General features: G+C 45.7%; 1 protein-coding gene across 1 annotated transcript in view; it reads right to left on the bottom strand.

Annotated features, from left to right (window-relative positions):
* MCPH1 (microcephalin 1) overlaps positions 1-17,187 on the bottom strand; it is a 2,120,508-nt gene that overhangs the window by 1,470,492 nt on the left and 632,829 nt on the right. The window contains exon 9 of the mRNA XM_069606102.1: positions 11,822-11,934. Within this exon, the coding sequence (XP_069462203.1) occupies positions 11,822-11,934 (113 nt within the window). The remainder of the gene's footprint in view (positions 1-11,821; positions 11,935-17,187) is intronic.

The raw sequence follows: 17,187 nt of genomic DNA, 5'->3' as shown, positions 1-17,187 counted from the left end.
CATATGCCTTTAATAGAGTCTTGTATCTTTAGTGAGACAAAGATAATTCTCCCCACATCATGCTTTTAGCTAGAGGACTGTTAACAGCAAACCTTTTCTCAAGAGGATACAAACACCTCTCGAATTAGAACAATAACAGGCGGAATAGACCGAACCCACCCATCCTTTTTTCAATAGATCTACATTAGCATCTACATCGTTTTTCAATCTATTCAAATGATCTAGAACCTTTCTTTTATTCATATAGTTTACCACGTTCACATTCCATGAAATCACCATCACCCTGCCTGACTGACGACACCAGACAAACACACAAACTTACAATTAACAGAAAAACACCAAAGCACTTCCTAACTTCATCGTACCATGCTGGGAAGCTCCACAGAATTACAATTGTGCTTGAAACAAACCTATTCCCTGTCCTCTACCCTGTAATCCCCACAATAAAGAATTCAAAGTGATACTTCCCCAAACTTTAACACCTCATATGCAGTCATTCCCAAAAAAGAAAAAATATATCCTGCTCAATATTTCTAAATATATAAACCTATTAGTGATTGCATTTCTAAAATCAAACCATTGACTGGTCTGTGTTCGTATATGAAACCCTTTTCCAATTATCCCTTCATACTGTGTGTGTATTCCTTCCAACTGTTTGGGATGATGTTGGGACACTACGAACACGGGAATGTAACATTCCTATCCTTCACCTTTAACAACACTGCCCCAGCTTTGTCCCTGAAATCAGTGAATGGTGAGATAAACCCAATTACTGGAAGTTAAATAAGAGTACAGTGACATTTTACATTTGGGTTAACCATTAAAGGCTCATAGTAACATCCCCACATCTTTGCCTTCCATCTGAATTGCACCCAGAGCTGTAAGGTTACGTAAACCCATTCTCTAGTACATGGTTGTTGAGATAGTGACATACCAAATTTCATAACAGTGTGTAAATTATCCGCCTCTCACGCCATGACACACCGCAATATTACTATACACATAAATGCCAGTAACAATTCCCTTTTTTACATGCTTTAACACCTCAGCCTTCCCTTGTGTAACCAAAGTATACACTGAATTGACTACTCCTTATTGTCACTTGTGATTAGGATTTACTATATGTGCGCAGCTTTAATATTTCTCAGCAGCACATTGCGTAATGTTCTTCCCTTCCAGCTCCTTACAATAGCATTATCAATAGATAAGTGTCTTATCTCAACCGGAAGGATATCATTGGTGATAACCAATGGGGCACAACTGGTCAGACCAAACAGTAGCAAACTCTATGACCGCTCCTCCACCCATTCCCAAATTACCCGGTGAACTCCCACAGCCACACTTCACTCACTTCAGGTCACAAGCACCTACCATAAAGAGAAAAGGGCTGGAGGGTCCGCCCGGAAACAGATACCATCTGAGAGCGTCTATTTATTGCCAGCGAGTATGTGCACCATGCCAACATTCACCAGCTGCACTCCACACATACTGTTTAGAGCATCCACTTAGATCACAGTATTTGAAATTCTGAGCACAAGAGCGCAATAGGAAATACACGGATCATGAAATACATCAATGCTGCACTCTATCACACACATAAGTTTCATTATACAGGGATTGCGAACTGGAAATAGGACTTGAAATGTCCTGTATCTGGTCACTACCCGAAAATGAATTCTATAGGTGCATGGGCACAAATGTGAGCATACTTTCCAGGAGCAACCATTCAAGTCAAGCTGGACACTCATAACCGAAAGAAACGGGCTAAATTAAAACCACCCCCCACCCCCACCCTTTAAACAACCAACGAAAGCAAACTAGAATGATTATCGGACACAGCTCCTCGGAAAGCACGAACATATAGACTACACATATTGTATCTTGCTTTCGTCTGTTATCACCAACAGGCCTCTTTGTAGAAGAAGTGTAACACCCGCCAATGACAGCAGTATATCTTACACGCACGTCCTTCGCCAGAGCAATGAATCTATGCAGCTTCATAACACGTTACAAAGTGATGTTAGAACGAACGCAAGCCTCACATTAGCCTACCCTGACTTACCTAGTGATCCGTGTCCCACTGAGCACCTCCCGAAGGCGACACGGATACCATTCCTACACCCAGCAACCATATCACTGCCTGCAACGTGCGGCTACGGGTCAAAGACCTATATTTAGTCACGCAGCTCGGGGAACCTTGCTCATGCATATTCCCATGTCCTTTCCACTTCTTGGTACAAGGCCATTATTGTACCTACAAGAAGGGACCTAGAAATGAGCCCAGCAGTTTTCATCTGATTGCCATGGTTGATTCAATCAGCAAAGTAATAGGTTTTAAAAGACTTGACAGAATGGGCTGAAAGAACCGCTAGACTGCATATTCTCCAAACAGGGTTCAGAAAACGGCTTGGAACCTCGTTGAATGCGTTTGTTTTTACTATGCTCCAGAGAAATACTCTTAGAGACCAGAAGCGTCTGCTTTCTGTCAGAACTTTAGATATGCCAGCAGCATTTCACTAAGTGGCTAGAAAATTACTCTGGAGCAGGTTATCCAGATGGGATATCACAGATCTGCAGCTGCTAGCTCGTAGGGAACTATTCTTTTCTGGTTGTTTGTTCGAGAAGCGTCTTGATTTGGGTCCAGCCTGGGTGGGGCCGCAGAGGCGTTGCTAGGGGGGGGCTAAGGGGGCTATAGCACCTGGTCTTTTGGTTGTAGCCCCGGATATAATCTCAGGAGCTACAGCCAAAAGGCTAGCTAGCCCCCAGTCCCAACAGTCCCAACATCAGCATAGCCCCAGGTCTTTTCCAGACCTAGCAACACCCCTTGGTGGGGGGCTGTTTATTTTTGGCCTGTTGGACCAAAATGCCACAAACATGCCCCTAGGTGTGCATATGTCATGTGACCATCTTGGTTCGGAACAAACCGGTAATACTCGACAGGGAGAGGAACGGACGTTAAGTCCCATTATACATTCTTCGTCTCCAAAAGGTGCAACACCGAGGGCTCCTATAAATAAAGCAGACGGGGGCACTGAAAATAGGGCAGTGATTTCGGGGATACATAAGCAGACTGTTTTAGCACACATGCAGGGGGACCAGAAGGATAACCTTGCTAAATTAACCCCTTGGTGGAAGCTCGGAAGGGGGGGGGTTTGCCCCTCCCACCCTTCCCCTTTGGGGCTCATATAGGGGGTGGGAGTTTTGCTTTTCCTAAGGGGGTATCAGCGAGGGCTGAGGTTTCAAATCCACTTAGACCTGCAGGGAGGGACACACAAAAAGTGAGATGGCACTTTGTATAGCAAGACCCCAGCTGTCTGCCAATCAAAGGGAAGTGCAAACTCCAGCTCAGTTACCTGGTGACATTCCACTAGTATGTATGAAACCTAGAAATCAGCCCTTGAACAAAAGAGTACAGTACAATTTACAACCACCGGGCCTGGGACAAAGTGAGATAATGCTTACCCTGGGTTTGGTTGCTAGTGCTTTAGAACTTGCCCGCTCAGTAATGAATAATTCTCAAAGGGATCTATTACATGTGGTAGCTAACTAAGAAAGCATGCTTGCATCCATGACGAAAATCAACTGCCCCGAGTACCTTGTTAACACCATCTTTGTGGGTGGAGGAAATTGCCAGTAACAACACGTGCCAGGAGGAGGGTGTGTCAATCACAAAATATGAGGAAGGTGTGTCAAACTGTGAAGGTGGGGAGGGGAGTTTATCTCGTTACCGGGTCTCTCCTGCTAACCTAGAGGTAGCTGAAGACCTGACAAACGAGATTAAGCCTGATGGACACAGTCTGGAAGAGGTGGCCTCAGTGCCGGACAAATTTGAGACATTCAACCGGACATTCAACCGGACATTCAACCGAGGTAGAGGGAAGAAAAGACCAGGGTTGTTACAGTACAACACATGGGGCCCTAAATTAAAGAATAAAAAGGGTTTGAAGAAAAATGGTCGCAAGGGGGTGACCCAGTTTATCCAGAGGCTATCGACACCCCTGCCCAGAAACTAAGTGGGAGGCTGGTGGGCAGCAGACCTGTGCACAGGGCTCCCCAAATTGCCCCACCTCAAAAGCAGAGGTTCAAATTGTTGACTCATTTGAGTCCGGGCGTGACCCTGGAATCAAGGGAGAGTGGGAAATTGTGGGGAGAAACCGACTGGCACAGGCCCCTTTTGAGGCCTCTGTAAGGGCTGGTCATGTGCAATTTGTGGTGAACCCACCAGAGAGCCTAGTGGCTCAAGAAATGAGAAAAGACCATTTAGACCCAGAGAATCCAATTAAAGCTAGAGTTAGGGACTTAAATCCGAGGGCGGCCCCCTTTATGACCCTCGAGGATCGCCAATTAGCAATAAGGGGGGGACCTAGACATGTCAGGGGACATGACTAGGGGGGAGATCATTAACAAATTGCTCCTGCATAAATTACCTTTAGACCAGGAGCAGGTAGTACTAAGTCGCTCCAAGGTATTAGCTATATTATGGAAATCTCAGGCTTTGGCTAACTTATCCTCTAGTGATATCACCCGGGTAGAATTTTGGAATCCGGTTAACATGGATAAGGTGATTCTTCATTTCGCTTCCTGCATGGTCCTCAATCAGGTGCTGGTGGAAGGAGATGCGATTAGAGCCTGGGGCTATGACCTCTATAAATTACCAATCAAAAATGAGTACTCCTTGGTGCGACCTGGAGCCCATAGTGTTGGGCAAACAACTGTGGTTCCCCCAGGGGTGAATGTGAATTTAACGATAAAAACAGCAGGGATAGGTGCAAATGGGAGATCATCTTTAGTGCGGGCAGACAGGCTGACTCGCCCAGCAAGGGAAGAAGATTGGTCTTGGGTGGCAGCCTCTTTAAATGCGAGGCTAGGAAGAGAATTACAATAATAGAGTGTGTTCTCAGCTGGACATGCTATCTTGGAACTGTAGAGGGTTTTCACACCTGCTTCAGCATGGCAGTGTGGAACTGCTAAATTAGGACTTGTTTGCCCTCCAAGAGTGTTGGTTGTCAGAGGCGCTCGTTATCGATGGGTATTCCAGCGGCAGGACTGCTGATAGGTGCATCTAAGAAGATTTGCGAGGAGGTGGAGAGTTTGGCTAGCCCAAACCTATGTACAGGGAATCAAACTTACTTGGAATAGGGATAAGTTCCCGGGAAAAAAAAATACTTTGCTGATAAACATATACTGGAATAACTTAAAAATGAGTCAACAGGACATGTTTGAATCAGTTGAAGAGATCATGTTTAACGAGGTCGGCAGATGCTTAAACACCACCATAATATGTGGTGATCTGAACTGCAGATGCTTGGATTGGCAAGTGGGTAAAAGTATCTCCGGCCCTGACAAGTCCAGCTGGGCAAGGTGCATGGCATGAGGGGGTCTCATGAAGGAATGAGGGTTAATGATCCTTAATGGGAACATCAAGGGTGATGAAGTGACACATAACACTTGGAAGAGGGGTGCTCAAAGTAACATCCTAGACTATGAGGACATCTATTTAGTGTTTAAATCACTAGCCACGGTGGAGACCACATCGAGTGACCACCTGCCACTTAGTTTTGAGTGGTTAGTCCCCTCATTGAAGCAGAACCAGGGTGGTTACACCTTTGACTTCGAGGTGAATGTGGGGCGGGGGGGGGGGTAATAAAATAAGATAGAACAAGCACAGAATGACAGCCTTTAACAGAATCTTGGCCTTTGGGGAATTGAATTCTCTTTATGAGGAACAGTTTGAAAAGAAGGGTGTGAGTGCTGTCTGGGAACAGATGTATATGCAGCTGCCAAAAAGGAAACTGGCAAAAGTGTTACATAAACATACATTTGACTGTGTTTTTGTACTAAAAAAAAAAGAGCGCTACGGAAAGCCCTTAAGGCGGTCATTAAAGATGATAAGTGTAGTAGGTGGCGCATGAAGGCGACCTATAAAGCCTGGTTACGACACTACTGCTACCATTTGTCTCTGGGGGATGCTCGTAAGATGTTGGAGGTCATGGTTAGTAACAACTCTCATGACTTCTAGAAATTAATGGAAGATGACTATAAGATTCAAACGGGGTCCCAATAAATCCAATATCAGAAGTAATGTGGAAGGCTCACTTAACTGTAATCTATAAATCAGCGTGAGACGGTATGCAGGTGTGAAACGGGGACATGATAAAAAAAAAAAAAAGGTAGAGTGGGGTTTAACCTGGGACTTTGACGATCTACATTATATAATCTCTAGGAGTAAAAAATCCATGGCCCCGGCGCAAAACGTCTGGCTATGTGTGTTGTAACAAATTGCCCAGAGACGTGGGTAGGTGTCCTGGATAAGATGTTTAGAACTGTCCTGGCAATCAGCTATTGTCCCAATTTTTAAGAATAGGTTGCGTGTAAGCACTTCAAACTACAGACCAACCTCCCTGCTGGATTGCCCAGCAAAGTTCTTCTCAGGTCTAGTACTAAGAGACCCTCGGAAATGGGCAAATTAATATATATTTTCGAAGCAGGATTCTGTCAGTGAGTTGGGACTGAAATGAATGGCTTTTTGCTGGAATTATTGAAAAAGGGAGTGATGAAAAGCAATAAACCATTCTATGCCGCCTTTAAAGATTTTTCCATGGCTTTCAACACCGTCCCGAGAAACATGCTATGGGCCAAACTAGACAAATGGGGCTGTCCTCCTGCCTTACTGGCAATCTTGATTGCGTTACACACGGATACCACCTTGTGTGTCCGCTTGGACAGAGAGGGTAGCCTATCTGCTTCGATAAATTTGGCAAGGGAATTGAATAAGGCTGCCTGCTGGCCCCAATCCTATTTCTCGTTTTTATATCTGATTTGGGTGAAGCCTTTTCTGATGTCAGATGTTTTCCACCTAAATTAAACGAGCATGTGATCAATTACTTACTGTATGCTGATGACCTCATTTTAATGGATCATACCCAAATAGGGTTGCAGCTGCAGTTGAGGGCCCTGGAAACATATACTAAAAAGAATATGCACATGATAAGTGTTCCTAAATCAAAAATTCTAATCTTGGACAAGGACAAGGGCCCTGGAAAAGGAGGACGACAATTCAAGTGGTCGATTGGAGGGATTTCCGTAAAGAAAGTGGATCACTTTGTGTACCTGGGTTTTGGAATTTTCATGAAGGAAACCAGAGCACAGCAGCTGGCGGGGAAAAAAACTAAACATCAATGCATTAGCCGCACAGGGCAGTTGCCTAAACAAGAAATGTGCGCACTTCTCGATAATACCCGTACAAGAGTTCTATTGTAAAAAGGTGATTCCGATATTAACGTATGGGGTTGACACGTCATTCTTTGCATTTAAAGGGCAATGGTGCAAAGCTTGTGGCCATTTTGGTGGAAGGTTTTGGGGTTACACACAAGTGTCCCTGCTCCCGTTCCAAGGTATGAATTGGGCCTGGTGTCGCTCAAAGCCTTGGTCAAATGGAAACACCTAAACGTCCAACGAAAGATCCACCTGTCAAAAGAGGGCTCGATCTGGGGGCTGCTAAAGTACGGCTAGAGTCCAACTCCCTGGCCGGCTTCATAGAATAGTCCCATCAGTGTTCTGATATACTGGGTGCTGTCGACTCCTTGGTAGAGTAATTAGTACTGTATCCACTGAAGGTAAAAAAGAGGCTATGGGAGGCCGACTGGATTGATTTTATTGAGTGTGTTAGAAGGTACCATTTATTCCCGGGCCTATTGGTAGATCCCAGACCCTACAAAACCCTGCCACACTATTTGAGGAGATGTCCGGGGCACTACTGGCATAGCCAGTGGTTACGCCTTTGTTTGAATTTGCTCCCTACAAACAAAGTTTTGGGAGAGCGAGGGGGCGCAGCACGCAATCTACAATGCTGCAGATTCTGTGGAATGGAGGAGTCTACAGAAAATCTATAGCACTTATTGTTAAATTGTTGTGAATTGGCCGGGACACACCAGATATTTTTTTCAGACCTTTTAAAGGAATACAAGGTTGCCCAACCAGGCTGGGTTTGACAACGTATTTTCACAGACAAATCCTTTAAATGGTCATTGGCAGCTATACGTTTTATGAAAGAGGTCTTGGTGCTTAAATAAGAAATCTATGTTGAAGAATGGTGTTTAAGCTGTCATTTTGGTCAATACAGGAGAAGTCTTAGTATCTATTTATTTAGTGCACGTCTTTTTAGCCAATTATTAATATATTCATACACGCAGGGTTTTACTATTAGGTTCCTGTGAAGGTAAGTTGAAATGTTCTCCATGGGTTCATGTTGGTCAACATGCTGAAATGTGTTATCTCCCTGTTCGTAAATAACTTTTTATGTGATTTTATCAAATTGTCAAAGTGCAAAAGCATGTATAATTTTTTCTGCAGTTTTTTTCTCGTGTCTGTGTGTATATGTGAAAAGTGCCTAGTGAACTATAACACATTAAATAAATAATATTAATGATATCCCAGTAGGTCTGTTGAATATGATGAAACGTGTTTATAAGAACAATTAAATCTATGTACGCTTAAATGCAGAAGGTGCCTTGTCAAGAGAAATCATGGTAAAGAGGGGAGTGAGGCAGAGCTGTGTCCTTGCCCCACTCCACCTTAACCTCTATATGGCAGATTTGTCCACTTGTACTGCAGAGGGCTACCACCTGCCCGCCCAAGATGTTAACTTTGGAGGTTGGGTGGTTTGCTTATGCGGATATAGTCCTTTTTGGCATAACACCACTTGGGCTCCCAAAGGGCACTGAACGCAACCGGTCAGTTTGCTAGGGAAAACAAATTAGTAATTAATCCTGATCAATCTCGTGTTTTGATTTACAACTAAGTGAACAAATATAAAAACTTCTCTTGGATTATCAATAACAAATCTTCAAGTGTGGTCCAGTCCTTAGTTTATCTGGGCTGACAGTTTCATAATTTCGCTATTTTATCACGCTTAAGGAAAAGGTGGTTGCAAAACTGGAAGCAATGATAATTCAGATGAAGATTATCCACGCAAAGTTTTGCTGTTACACGCTAGGACCATTGCATCAATTCTATACACTGGTTACTCCTAAGACTCTCTATGGGCAAGAATTACTCCCCACTTCCATTAAGAACTGTTTAGAAAAAATCAAGGGTCGACTCTGACAAACAGTTCCTGGGTCTTCTCAGGTCAGCTCCCTAGCATTGATTCGCTGGGAACTAGGAATTATATTTTGGTGGTACACGCTCAAATACAATAAATTGAGGTTGCACTTAAAGGTTAAAGATGATGATGGCTCTCGGTTTAATGAACTAGGTGAGGTCTATACATTCTGTGGAGACCCCACCATAGTGAATTTTATGGAAGGTTGAGAAGCACTATTAGAGGAAGCATCAGTGGACTACAAGCACAGTCCCTTTTCCCTCAAAATCAAAATGGAAGAAATGGGATAGGATCGGAAAAACTGGGAGAAGATCCAGAAATATGAACTGTATGGAAAATGTAGAGTTGCATCAATGAATTTGAAACCTCTTCTGCCATGCCTTTTAAAATCCCGGTCTATAGCATTTAGAATGGCTATACTTAGGTTTGGCCTTAATTGTATGTTAACTCTAGAGGTTTTAGGCCCGAGAATTGGCTTAGTTTATGAAAGAAGAACTTGCAGACTTTGTACATCTCAGCAGATAGAAACTCTGCGACACTTGATTTTAGATTGTCAAGCACTTGCTGATCAACGCATAAGGCTACTTGGTAGGTGTGTATATTCTACCAGTGCAGTGTTTAGTGATAGTCTGTGGGTATGCCTGATGGAAGGAAAATAATTATCATTATCAGTGGTCCTGGTGAATTTTTTGCACATTATCTTTGAACAGTTGGGGGATATTCAAATGCTTTCACTCACTTTGCTTGGCATGCAGGATTGAGAATCCGACTGAAGTCAGTGTCGTTTTAAAAAGTTTAATGCTCATGTTAAACTCTGATATGCAATTTGTCAATAGACATCTTTTTATCTTTATAATGAACAGTGATTCATGGTTTATTATTGAGTTTTTAAATGTTAATTTTATAATTGGATGATACTTTTGCAATACCACTGTTAGATTGTATGAAATAATGTAATTATTTTATTGAGAAATTTTGATATTTAACCAATGCACAAAATAAAAAAAATGAAAAAGTACACAATACAATAAAATCAAATCTGAACAAGTCAAATAAGAAGTACTTGTTTTAAAAAATGTCAACAGTACTACACTTGCTGTAAAATAATTCTGGTGTTAGATTATCTGGTATTCATAGCATAGATGTCCACAAACTAAATGATTTTTTTAGGGACCCCGAAACATGCAAATCAGGAGAAGTAACTTTTCTAACTTCATTTTGATTGCTAGATCAACCGTATGCCGTTGTGGCTCAGCCCTAATGGACAGCATGGCAGTTCCCTTCTACCCATTAGGGAACAGCCGGGACACTGTCCCAGTAAAACATGAGCTCCCCCTCACCTGTAACAAGCAACTAAGCATTACTGATCTGACCAGTGATGTAGCAGAATTGGAATTTAGTAGGACTGTAGTGGCCTGACCTGTGCGAGAGTAGCAGTCTATGTGAGACGGTGAGAGTTCTGCTTTATCAGCTTAGCATGATCAACTGGCCATGCCTGCTAGGGTACTTCACATAACCCTCTCCCCCGGATGGTATCTGGAGCAATGCTGACATTGGAGATGATGCAGAGCACCCACTTCTTGGAACCGGCATGACCCAGAGACATTACTCAAGGGGAATTGTGACACCTCACTCAGTTTCCTGCCTGAAGACAAGAGAGGGCAAGGACAATTAAAATGAGACACCTCATTGTCGTAATTTGTTGGGCACAGGAGGTGACAATAGGCTATTTTAAAATGGCAAAGCTGGCATATACTGTTAAACACATTTCACAGATAAATGTTGGCATATATTATGCACAGACCCGAAATAAATATGTTCTTGAAGTTGCAAAACAAACATATTGGACACAACTCTGTCTCGGGAGGATAGCTCAGCGGCAACGTGCTCGCCTTGGAAGCAAGACGACATGGAGCCACACAGGTTCGATCACCGGGTCCACGCTTAGAAACCTCTGGGTATTAAGCACGTTATAAATAACCTATCATATCATCATAACTAGCTGGCAATTATATTATCATTGTAGCCAAACTTACTGGCATATATTGGACACAGCAAGCATGACAATGTGCTTATATTAGCATTATTAAATATTTATATATATTTATTTAGAACACAGCCAGCAGGAATTTGTTTTTACAGAGGCAATATTGGCATACTGGCACATAATGGGCCCAATCAGCATAAAAATGTGTTTTACAGTGGCATAACTGGAATGTGTTATTAGGGATTGGCAGGATGAAAATCTCTTCTATATTGCAATGTCGGCATATATTGTTGAGGCAGCCTTATGGTTGTCCTATGGACAAAGCCAGCATGAAAATATGTTGAACAATTTTTCTGAATATGGGATCCATTACAGTTTTTCATATGTGGCCCAAGAGAATGGATTGTGAATTGTTCCGTTAACCAACACATCCCCAAAACCCTCTAAATGGTTCAGGCTCACTCAGGCCTGGGAAAATATTTACACCCATCCACTTCCAAAAATCACCAGCAGGCAGAGACTGTAGCAGTGGTTTCGCCTCTGTATTACCAAGCATAGTTCGAATTAATCTAATTTGCAAGGACAAACCTCTGACTGAAACATAAACAGGCTCAGTTTGGCAATAAGAGCAAGGTTTTCGATCATGATGTTAATTCAGAGCTACCATCAGCTATCAGAAGGCATTTTTCATAATTTGTTTCAACCAAATGAATGTTTATTGTAAGACTAACCTTTTTCCGTCTATCTTTTTTCTTTGATGTTGCGCCGTCTTTCGCCCTTTGGTCACTAAATACATCACACAAGCCTTTCATAACGTTCGAAGCTGAAGTTTCATTTGGAGGACCTAAAAATCAAATATATTAACATTTAATTTGCTTATTTTTCGAAAATGCTGTTGAAAATTTGAAGAGCATGTGTTGGTCCATTCCCTCTGAGGTTCTGATCATAGCTGGAAAAGGCATGTGGTCATGCAACAATCTTTTCTAAAGTTATCCTATAAAGCTTTTACACCGTCCGACGCCCTCAGCATGGCATTTCTAGTACTCCGAGTGTCGAGACTTTTTTTAAAGTTGCTGTATTATGCCTTCACCACGTGTATTCAGACCTTAGATTTCTGAAGGAAAAAGGACAGTGAAACAAGGATGGGAAAGAGGGCGTAGGTGCCACTGGAACTATGGAGGGGGCAATGCAGCTGGCAGGGTGGGGGCAGGAGTATGACTTGTAATAACAAGTGCATGTCAGTAGTTTTAGGTGGACCACAGCTTTCTGATGTGGAAAATCCTAAAATGTATGGGATCAAAAAGATTGTGCAGCAAGGCAGATGTGAAGAAATACCAACCAAAGCATATTTCTCAACAAGGTCTAGGCCATCAATAAAGATGAACAAGTTACTTTCTTACCTGGTAACGTTCTTTCGATGGGATGGTCTGACGACGTATTCCATATCTATTACATGTAATGTCCACAGCTGTGCTGCTTTGGAAAATCTTCGGCGTCTGCGCCCTGCGTCGATGACGTCGATGCGCCGTCCCCGAGGACCTCCTCCGATGGCACCCGATGTGATAAGTAGGACGCACAACACCCATAGCCTCAGTTGTAGTTTTTTCCCCCCAGAACGTGTGCCACTAGTTTTCTGCCAGTCAGACACACAAAGCCTTGCAGAACGCAAGCTGCAATCGCAAAAGAAATTCTGCAGTGGGGAAGGTAGAGAGGGAGCGATATGGAATACGTCGTCGGACCATCCCATCGAAAGAACGTTACCAGGTAAGAAAGTAACTTGTTCTTCGAGGGGATTGGGTCCTCCGACGTATTAAATATCTATGACAGACTCCCAAAGAAGTACCAAGCAAGGAGTTGGGAAAAGAATTTAGAACACAAATTTAGCATGCCCATTCAAATTGCAGAACATAGGACTGCCTTGCCAAAGGCCAGATCCTGCCCTCTGATGGAATCGAGGGAGTAGTGACGTACAAAAGTATGTACTGAAGCCCAGGTGGCTGCATCACAGATGTGACTAATAGAAACACCCCTCTGCAGGGCAGTAGACGCAGCCACTCTCCTGGTAGAATGGGCCCGCAAGCCAGCCCGAGGGTCCTTACCCGCCAAGCGTTAACACTCGGAGATAGCTAAAATAATCCAACGAGACAAAGTCTGTTTCGTCACAGCTTGTCCCAAACACTTTCCAGCGCAACCAATGAAAAGTTGATCGTCCACTCTGACCCGGGACATGCGCGAAATATAGAAGCTCAACGCTCACCTAGGATCAAGCCTATGGAGCCTCTCCTCTTCCTTACCAGGATGTGGAGGAGGATAGAATGCCGGAAGAACAACCTTCTGGCTCAAATGAAATTCCAGAACCACCTTTGGAAGAAAAGAAGGACGAACTCTAAGGACAACCCTGTCCTTATAAAACACAGTGAAGGGTGGCTTAACTGAAAGTGCCTGTAACTCACTCACTCTGCGAGCGGAAGTGACCGCAACCAAAAACACAGTTTTCAGAGTTAACAGTCTCAAAGGGCAAGAATGTAAAGGCTCAAACGGAGCACCCATAAGAAACTTGAGAACAAGGTTCAAATCCCAACCGGGCACCAGAAAAGGTGACGGAGGGAACACATTAGTGAGCCCTTTCAAAAACTGAGAAATTAAAGGAATCTTAAAATAGGATCATTCTTCAGACGAGCGCTTACATATGGACAGCGCCGCCAGGTAACCTTTAATGGTCCCCACTTGCAAGCCCCTGTGGGCCAAGGAAAGCAAAAAAGACAGAACCATGGGAATGTCACATTCAAAAGGGTCCACATTCTTAACTCTGCACCAGTCGCAGAACTTTCTCCAACGGCACAGAGACTTTGTTGCCGGCCGCCAGGCCGAGAGCAACACCTCCATCACGTCTTCAGGGAAGTACCAATCCTTATACCTCAACCTTTCAGAAGCCAAGCGTGAAGGTTGAGGGATCTGACCTCTGGATGGAGAACCTGACCCCCCTCCCATGAGAGCAGATCGTCTCGGTAGGGAAGACGACGTGGAGGGCAGATGGACAAGTCGAGAAGGTCCGGGTACCACGTCCTCCGAGCCCACGCCGGAGCAATGAGAATCATCCATAACCGAACCTCCGTAACCTCCGCAGTACTTGCGGGATGACGGGGACTGGAGGAAACGCGTACAGCAGTGGGAATGACCACTCCACCACGAACGCGTCTCCTAAGGCTCCTTTTGGAGGAAATTCCTGCGAGCAAAACCTTTCGCACTTCCGGTTGACACTGGAGGCGAAGAGATCTACTTGAGGGGTCCCCCAAAGGGCGAAGATCTCCAGGAGAATCTCCTGAGCCAGCTCCCACTTGTGAGAGATCGTGCTCTGCCTGCTCAGAGCGTCCGCCGTCTCATTGTCGTCTCCGGCCAGATGAACAGCCAAGATCGAAACTTCCTGCTGGATGGCCCAGAACTTGAGCTGCATCGCCTCCCTGCACAGAGGAAGTGACCCTGCCCCACGCTCCTTTTTGTTGAGGTAGTGCATGGCCACCATGTTGTCTGTTAGAATCAGGACACTCTTTCCTCGCACAGTCGGCAGAAAAGCCTTCCGGGCAAGCCTGACGGCCCTCAGCTCCAACAGATTGATATGGAGTCTGGACTCCGACGGAGACCAACGACTGCTGACTGTCAACTCGTTGGTATGAGCTCCCCATCCCGTGAGGGATGCGTCCGTCACGATCCTCATGTCCGGCCAGGGCAACCAAAATGGGGCCTTCATCAGATTGCCTTCGACGGCCCACCACAGAAGGTCCTGGGCGACCGAGGACGGCACCTGAAAAGGGTCCGACAGCCTGCCGGAGGACTGAGACCACTGGAGCTTGAGTGCCCACTGCAAAGATCTCATCCGCAGACGAACCTCTGGCACCAGAAGAATGTAGGATGCCATGAGGCCGAGCAGTCTCAAGAACTCGGACGCTGGGAGATTCTGGGCAAGTTGAAACTTGTGCACCATCTGCTGAATGTGAAGAGCCCTCACCTGGGGAGGAAAACACTGCCCCAGGGATGTGTCGAGCACTGCTCCGATGTACTGGAGCCGCTGCGTTGGTGTCAAATGGGACTTCTTTAAATTGAGTGAGGAGCCCAGCTTGTGAAGGGAGTGGCAGGTGATGGACAGATGATCCAGGACTTGCTCGGGAGAGCTCCCTCTGATCAACCAATCGTCCAGGTAGGGGTAGACTTGAATCCCCCCCCTTTCCTGAGATGCACTGCCACCACCACCATGAGCTTGGTGAAAACCCTTGCGGCGGAGGTCAATCCGAACGGCAGGACCTGAAACTGAAATTGCGAGTCGCCAACCGCGAACCTCAGGTACTTCTTGTGCTTGGGATGGATTGGCACATGAAAGTAAGCATCCTTGAGGTCGAGAGACACCAACCAGTCCTGAAGTTGAAGGGCCTGGAGGACTTGAGAGAGAGTAACCATCTTGAACTTGTCCTTCCTGAGGAGTTTGTTCAAACCGCGCAAGTCCATGATGGGTCTCAATCCCCCGTCTTTCTTCGAAATCAAAAAATAAGGGGAATACCATCCCTTGTTCCTCTCCGCTACAGGCACCAGTTCTATGAATCCTTTCTCCAGCAGGGCTTGAATGTCCTGCGCAAGGAGCGGATTCCGGACTCTTCAAAGAGAGGCTCCCAGGTGGATTGTCGTGAGGCCTCTGCCGAAAGGGAAGACAGTAGCTGTGGGTTATGATCTCCAGAACCCACACATCTGAAGTAATGGCTCGCCACTCCACAAGATGCTGCGCCAGCCTTCCCCCAACCGGCGAACCATGGGACCTGGGTCTCATGACTGAGCGGTAGTGGCTGCGGCGTTGCCTGAGGGAAAAGAGGCAACTGCCCGAGCGGCCTTGGCACCTCGAGTACCCTTGTTTCCACCTCTGGCACTCTTACGGTGGCCTCTTTGACTGGTAGCTCCTCTCGCTTTACTGAAGGACGAGTAATAGCGAAAGTAACCACCCCTCCATTGCTGTCCCCTAGGACAAAAAGGCAGAGGTTGACGAACTGCAGCACCCAACGACTTCGCTGCAGCTTTGGAGGTCTGCAAACTCTCAAGGCTCTCGTCAGCCTTGCTGCCAAAAAGATGTTCACCGTCAAAGGGCATGTTGAGGAGCCGGGACTGCACATCAGGAGCGAACCCAGACTTCCGCAACTACGCAAACCTGTGTATTACGGTGCTCGCCGCCATGGACCGGCTGACACAATCTGCCATGTCCAAACCCGACTGAACGGCCTCACACATGGAATCATTGCCATCCTGAACCATAGCAAGGAAACCATCCCGCTCGTCCCCTTCGGGAATACATTCAGCCGCTAATGCAACACAGTTCCACAGAGTGTGTGTGAAACGAGACAAGGCACATATGGAGTTGGCCGCCTGAAGCGCCAAACCCCCTGACGAAAACACTTTCTTCGCCCAGCCGTCAAAACTTTTGTCGTCCCTATCTGGAGGGATGGTAGGATACGACGCCTGCTTTGCCGGGGCCGTAGCCGCCGGCACCACCAAACTCTCCGGAGTGGGGTGCCTGGACAAGTAGCAGGGGTCGCTATTGGCTGGACGGTATTTTCGCGACAAAGACTTGCCCACTGCCGGGAGACTCTCCGAAGCAGTCAAAGCCGCCGCCACCCTTCTCTGCAGAGCCATATGAAACGGCAGTACCGGGTCAGTGGGGGGACCAAGATCAATGATGTCCGTGAGATCATCCTGAACGAACTCCCCTGGGTGAGCTGACCAACCCAACTACTCGGTGAGCCGAGACATAAGGCGCCAATATGAAGAATCGGCATGAGTGCCAGGCTCCGGCCTACAAAACTCCACCTCCGGAGAGGTGTCCAGTCCACTGGCATCATGCAGTGACTGCCTCAGGTCATCAAACTGGCTATGGCCTGAGATAAGCTCATCTGGTACCGTAACCGGAACCAAGCCGTCATCAGAACCTTCATCACCCTCTGAAATGTACTCCAGCCGGGGAGAGGAAGACATCTGGGGACCAAAGCAGTGCCTGACCTTAGCCAGAGCCTTTCTAGGGGCTAACCCCATGCCACGGGGCCCCTCCGACACCACTGCCTCG

Source organism: Ambystoma mexicanum, chromosome 4p (assembly GCF_040938575.1).
Source record: "Ambystoma mexicanum isolate Mex_15411 chromosome 4p, UKY_AmexF1_1, whole genome shotgun sequence".
In the NCBI taxonomy this organism is placed as follows: domain Eukaryota; kingdom Metazoa; phylum Chordata; class Amphibia; order Caudata; family Ambystomatidae; genus Ambystoma; species Ambystoma mexicanum.
The sequence above is the reverse complement of the archived record's forward strand: the minus strand, read 5'-3'. Positions and strand labels throughout refer to the sequence as shown.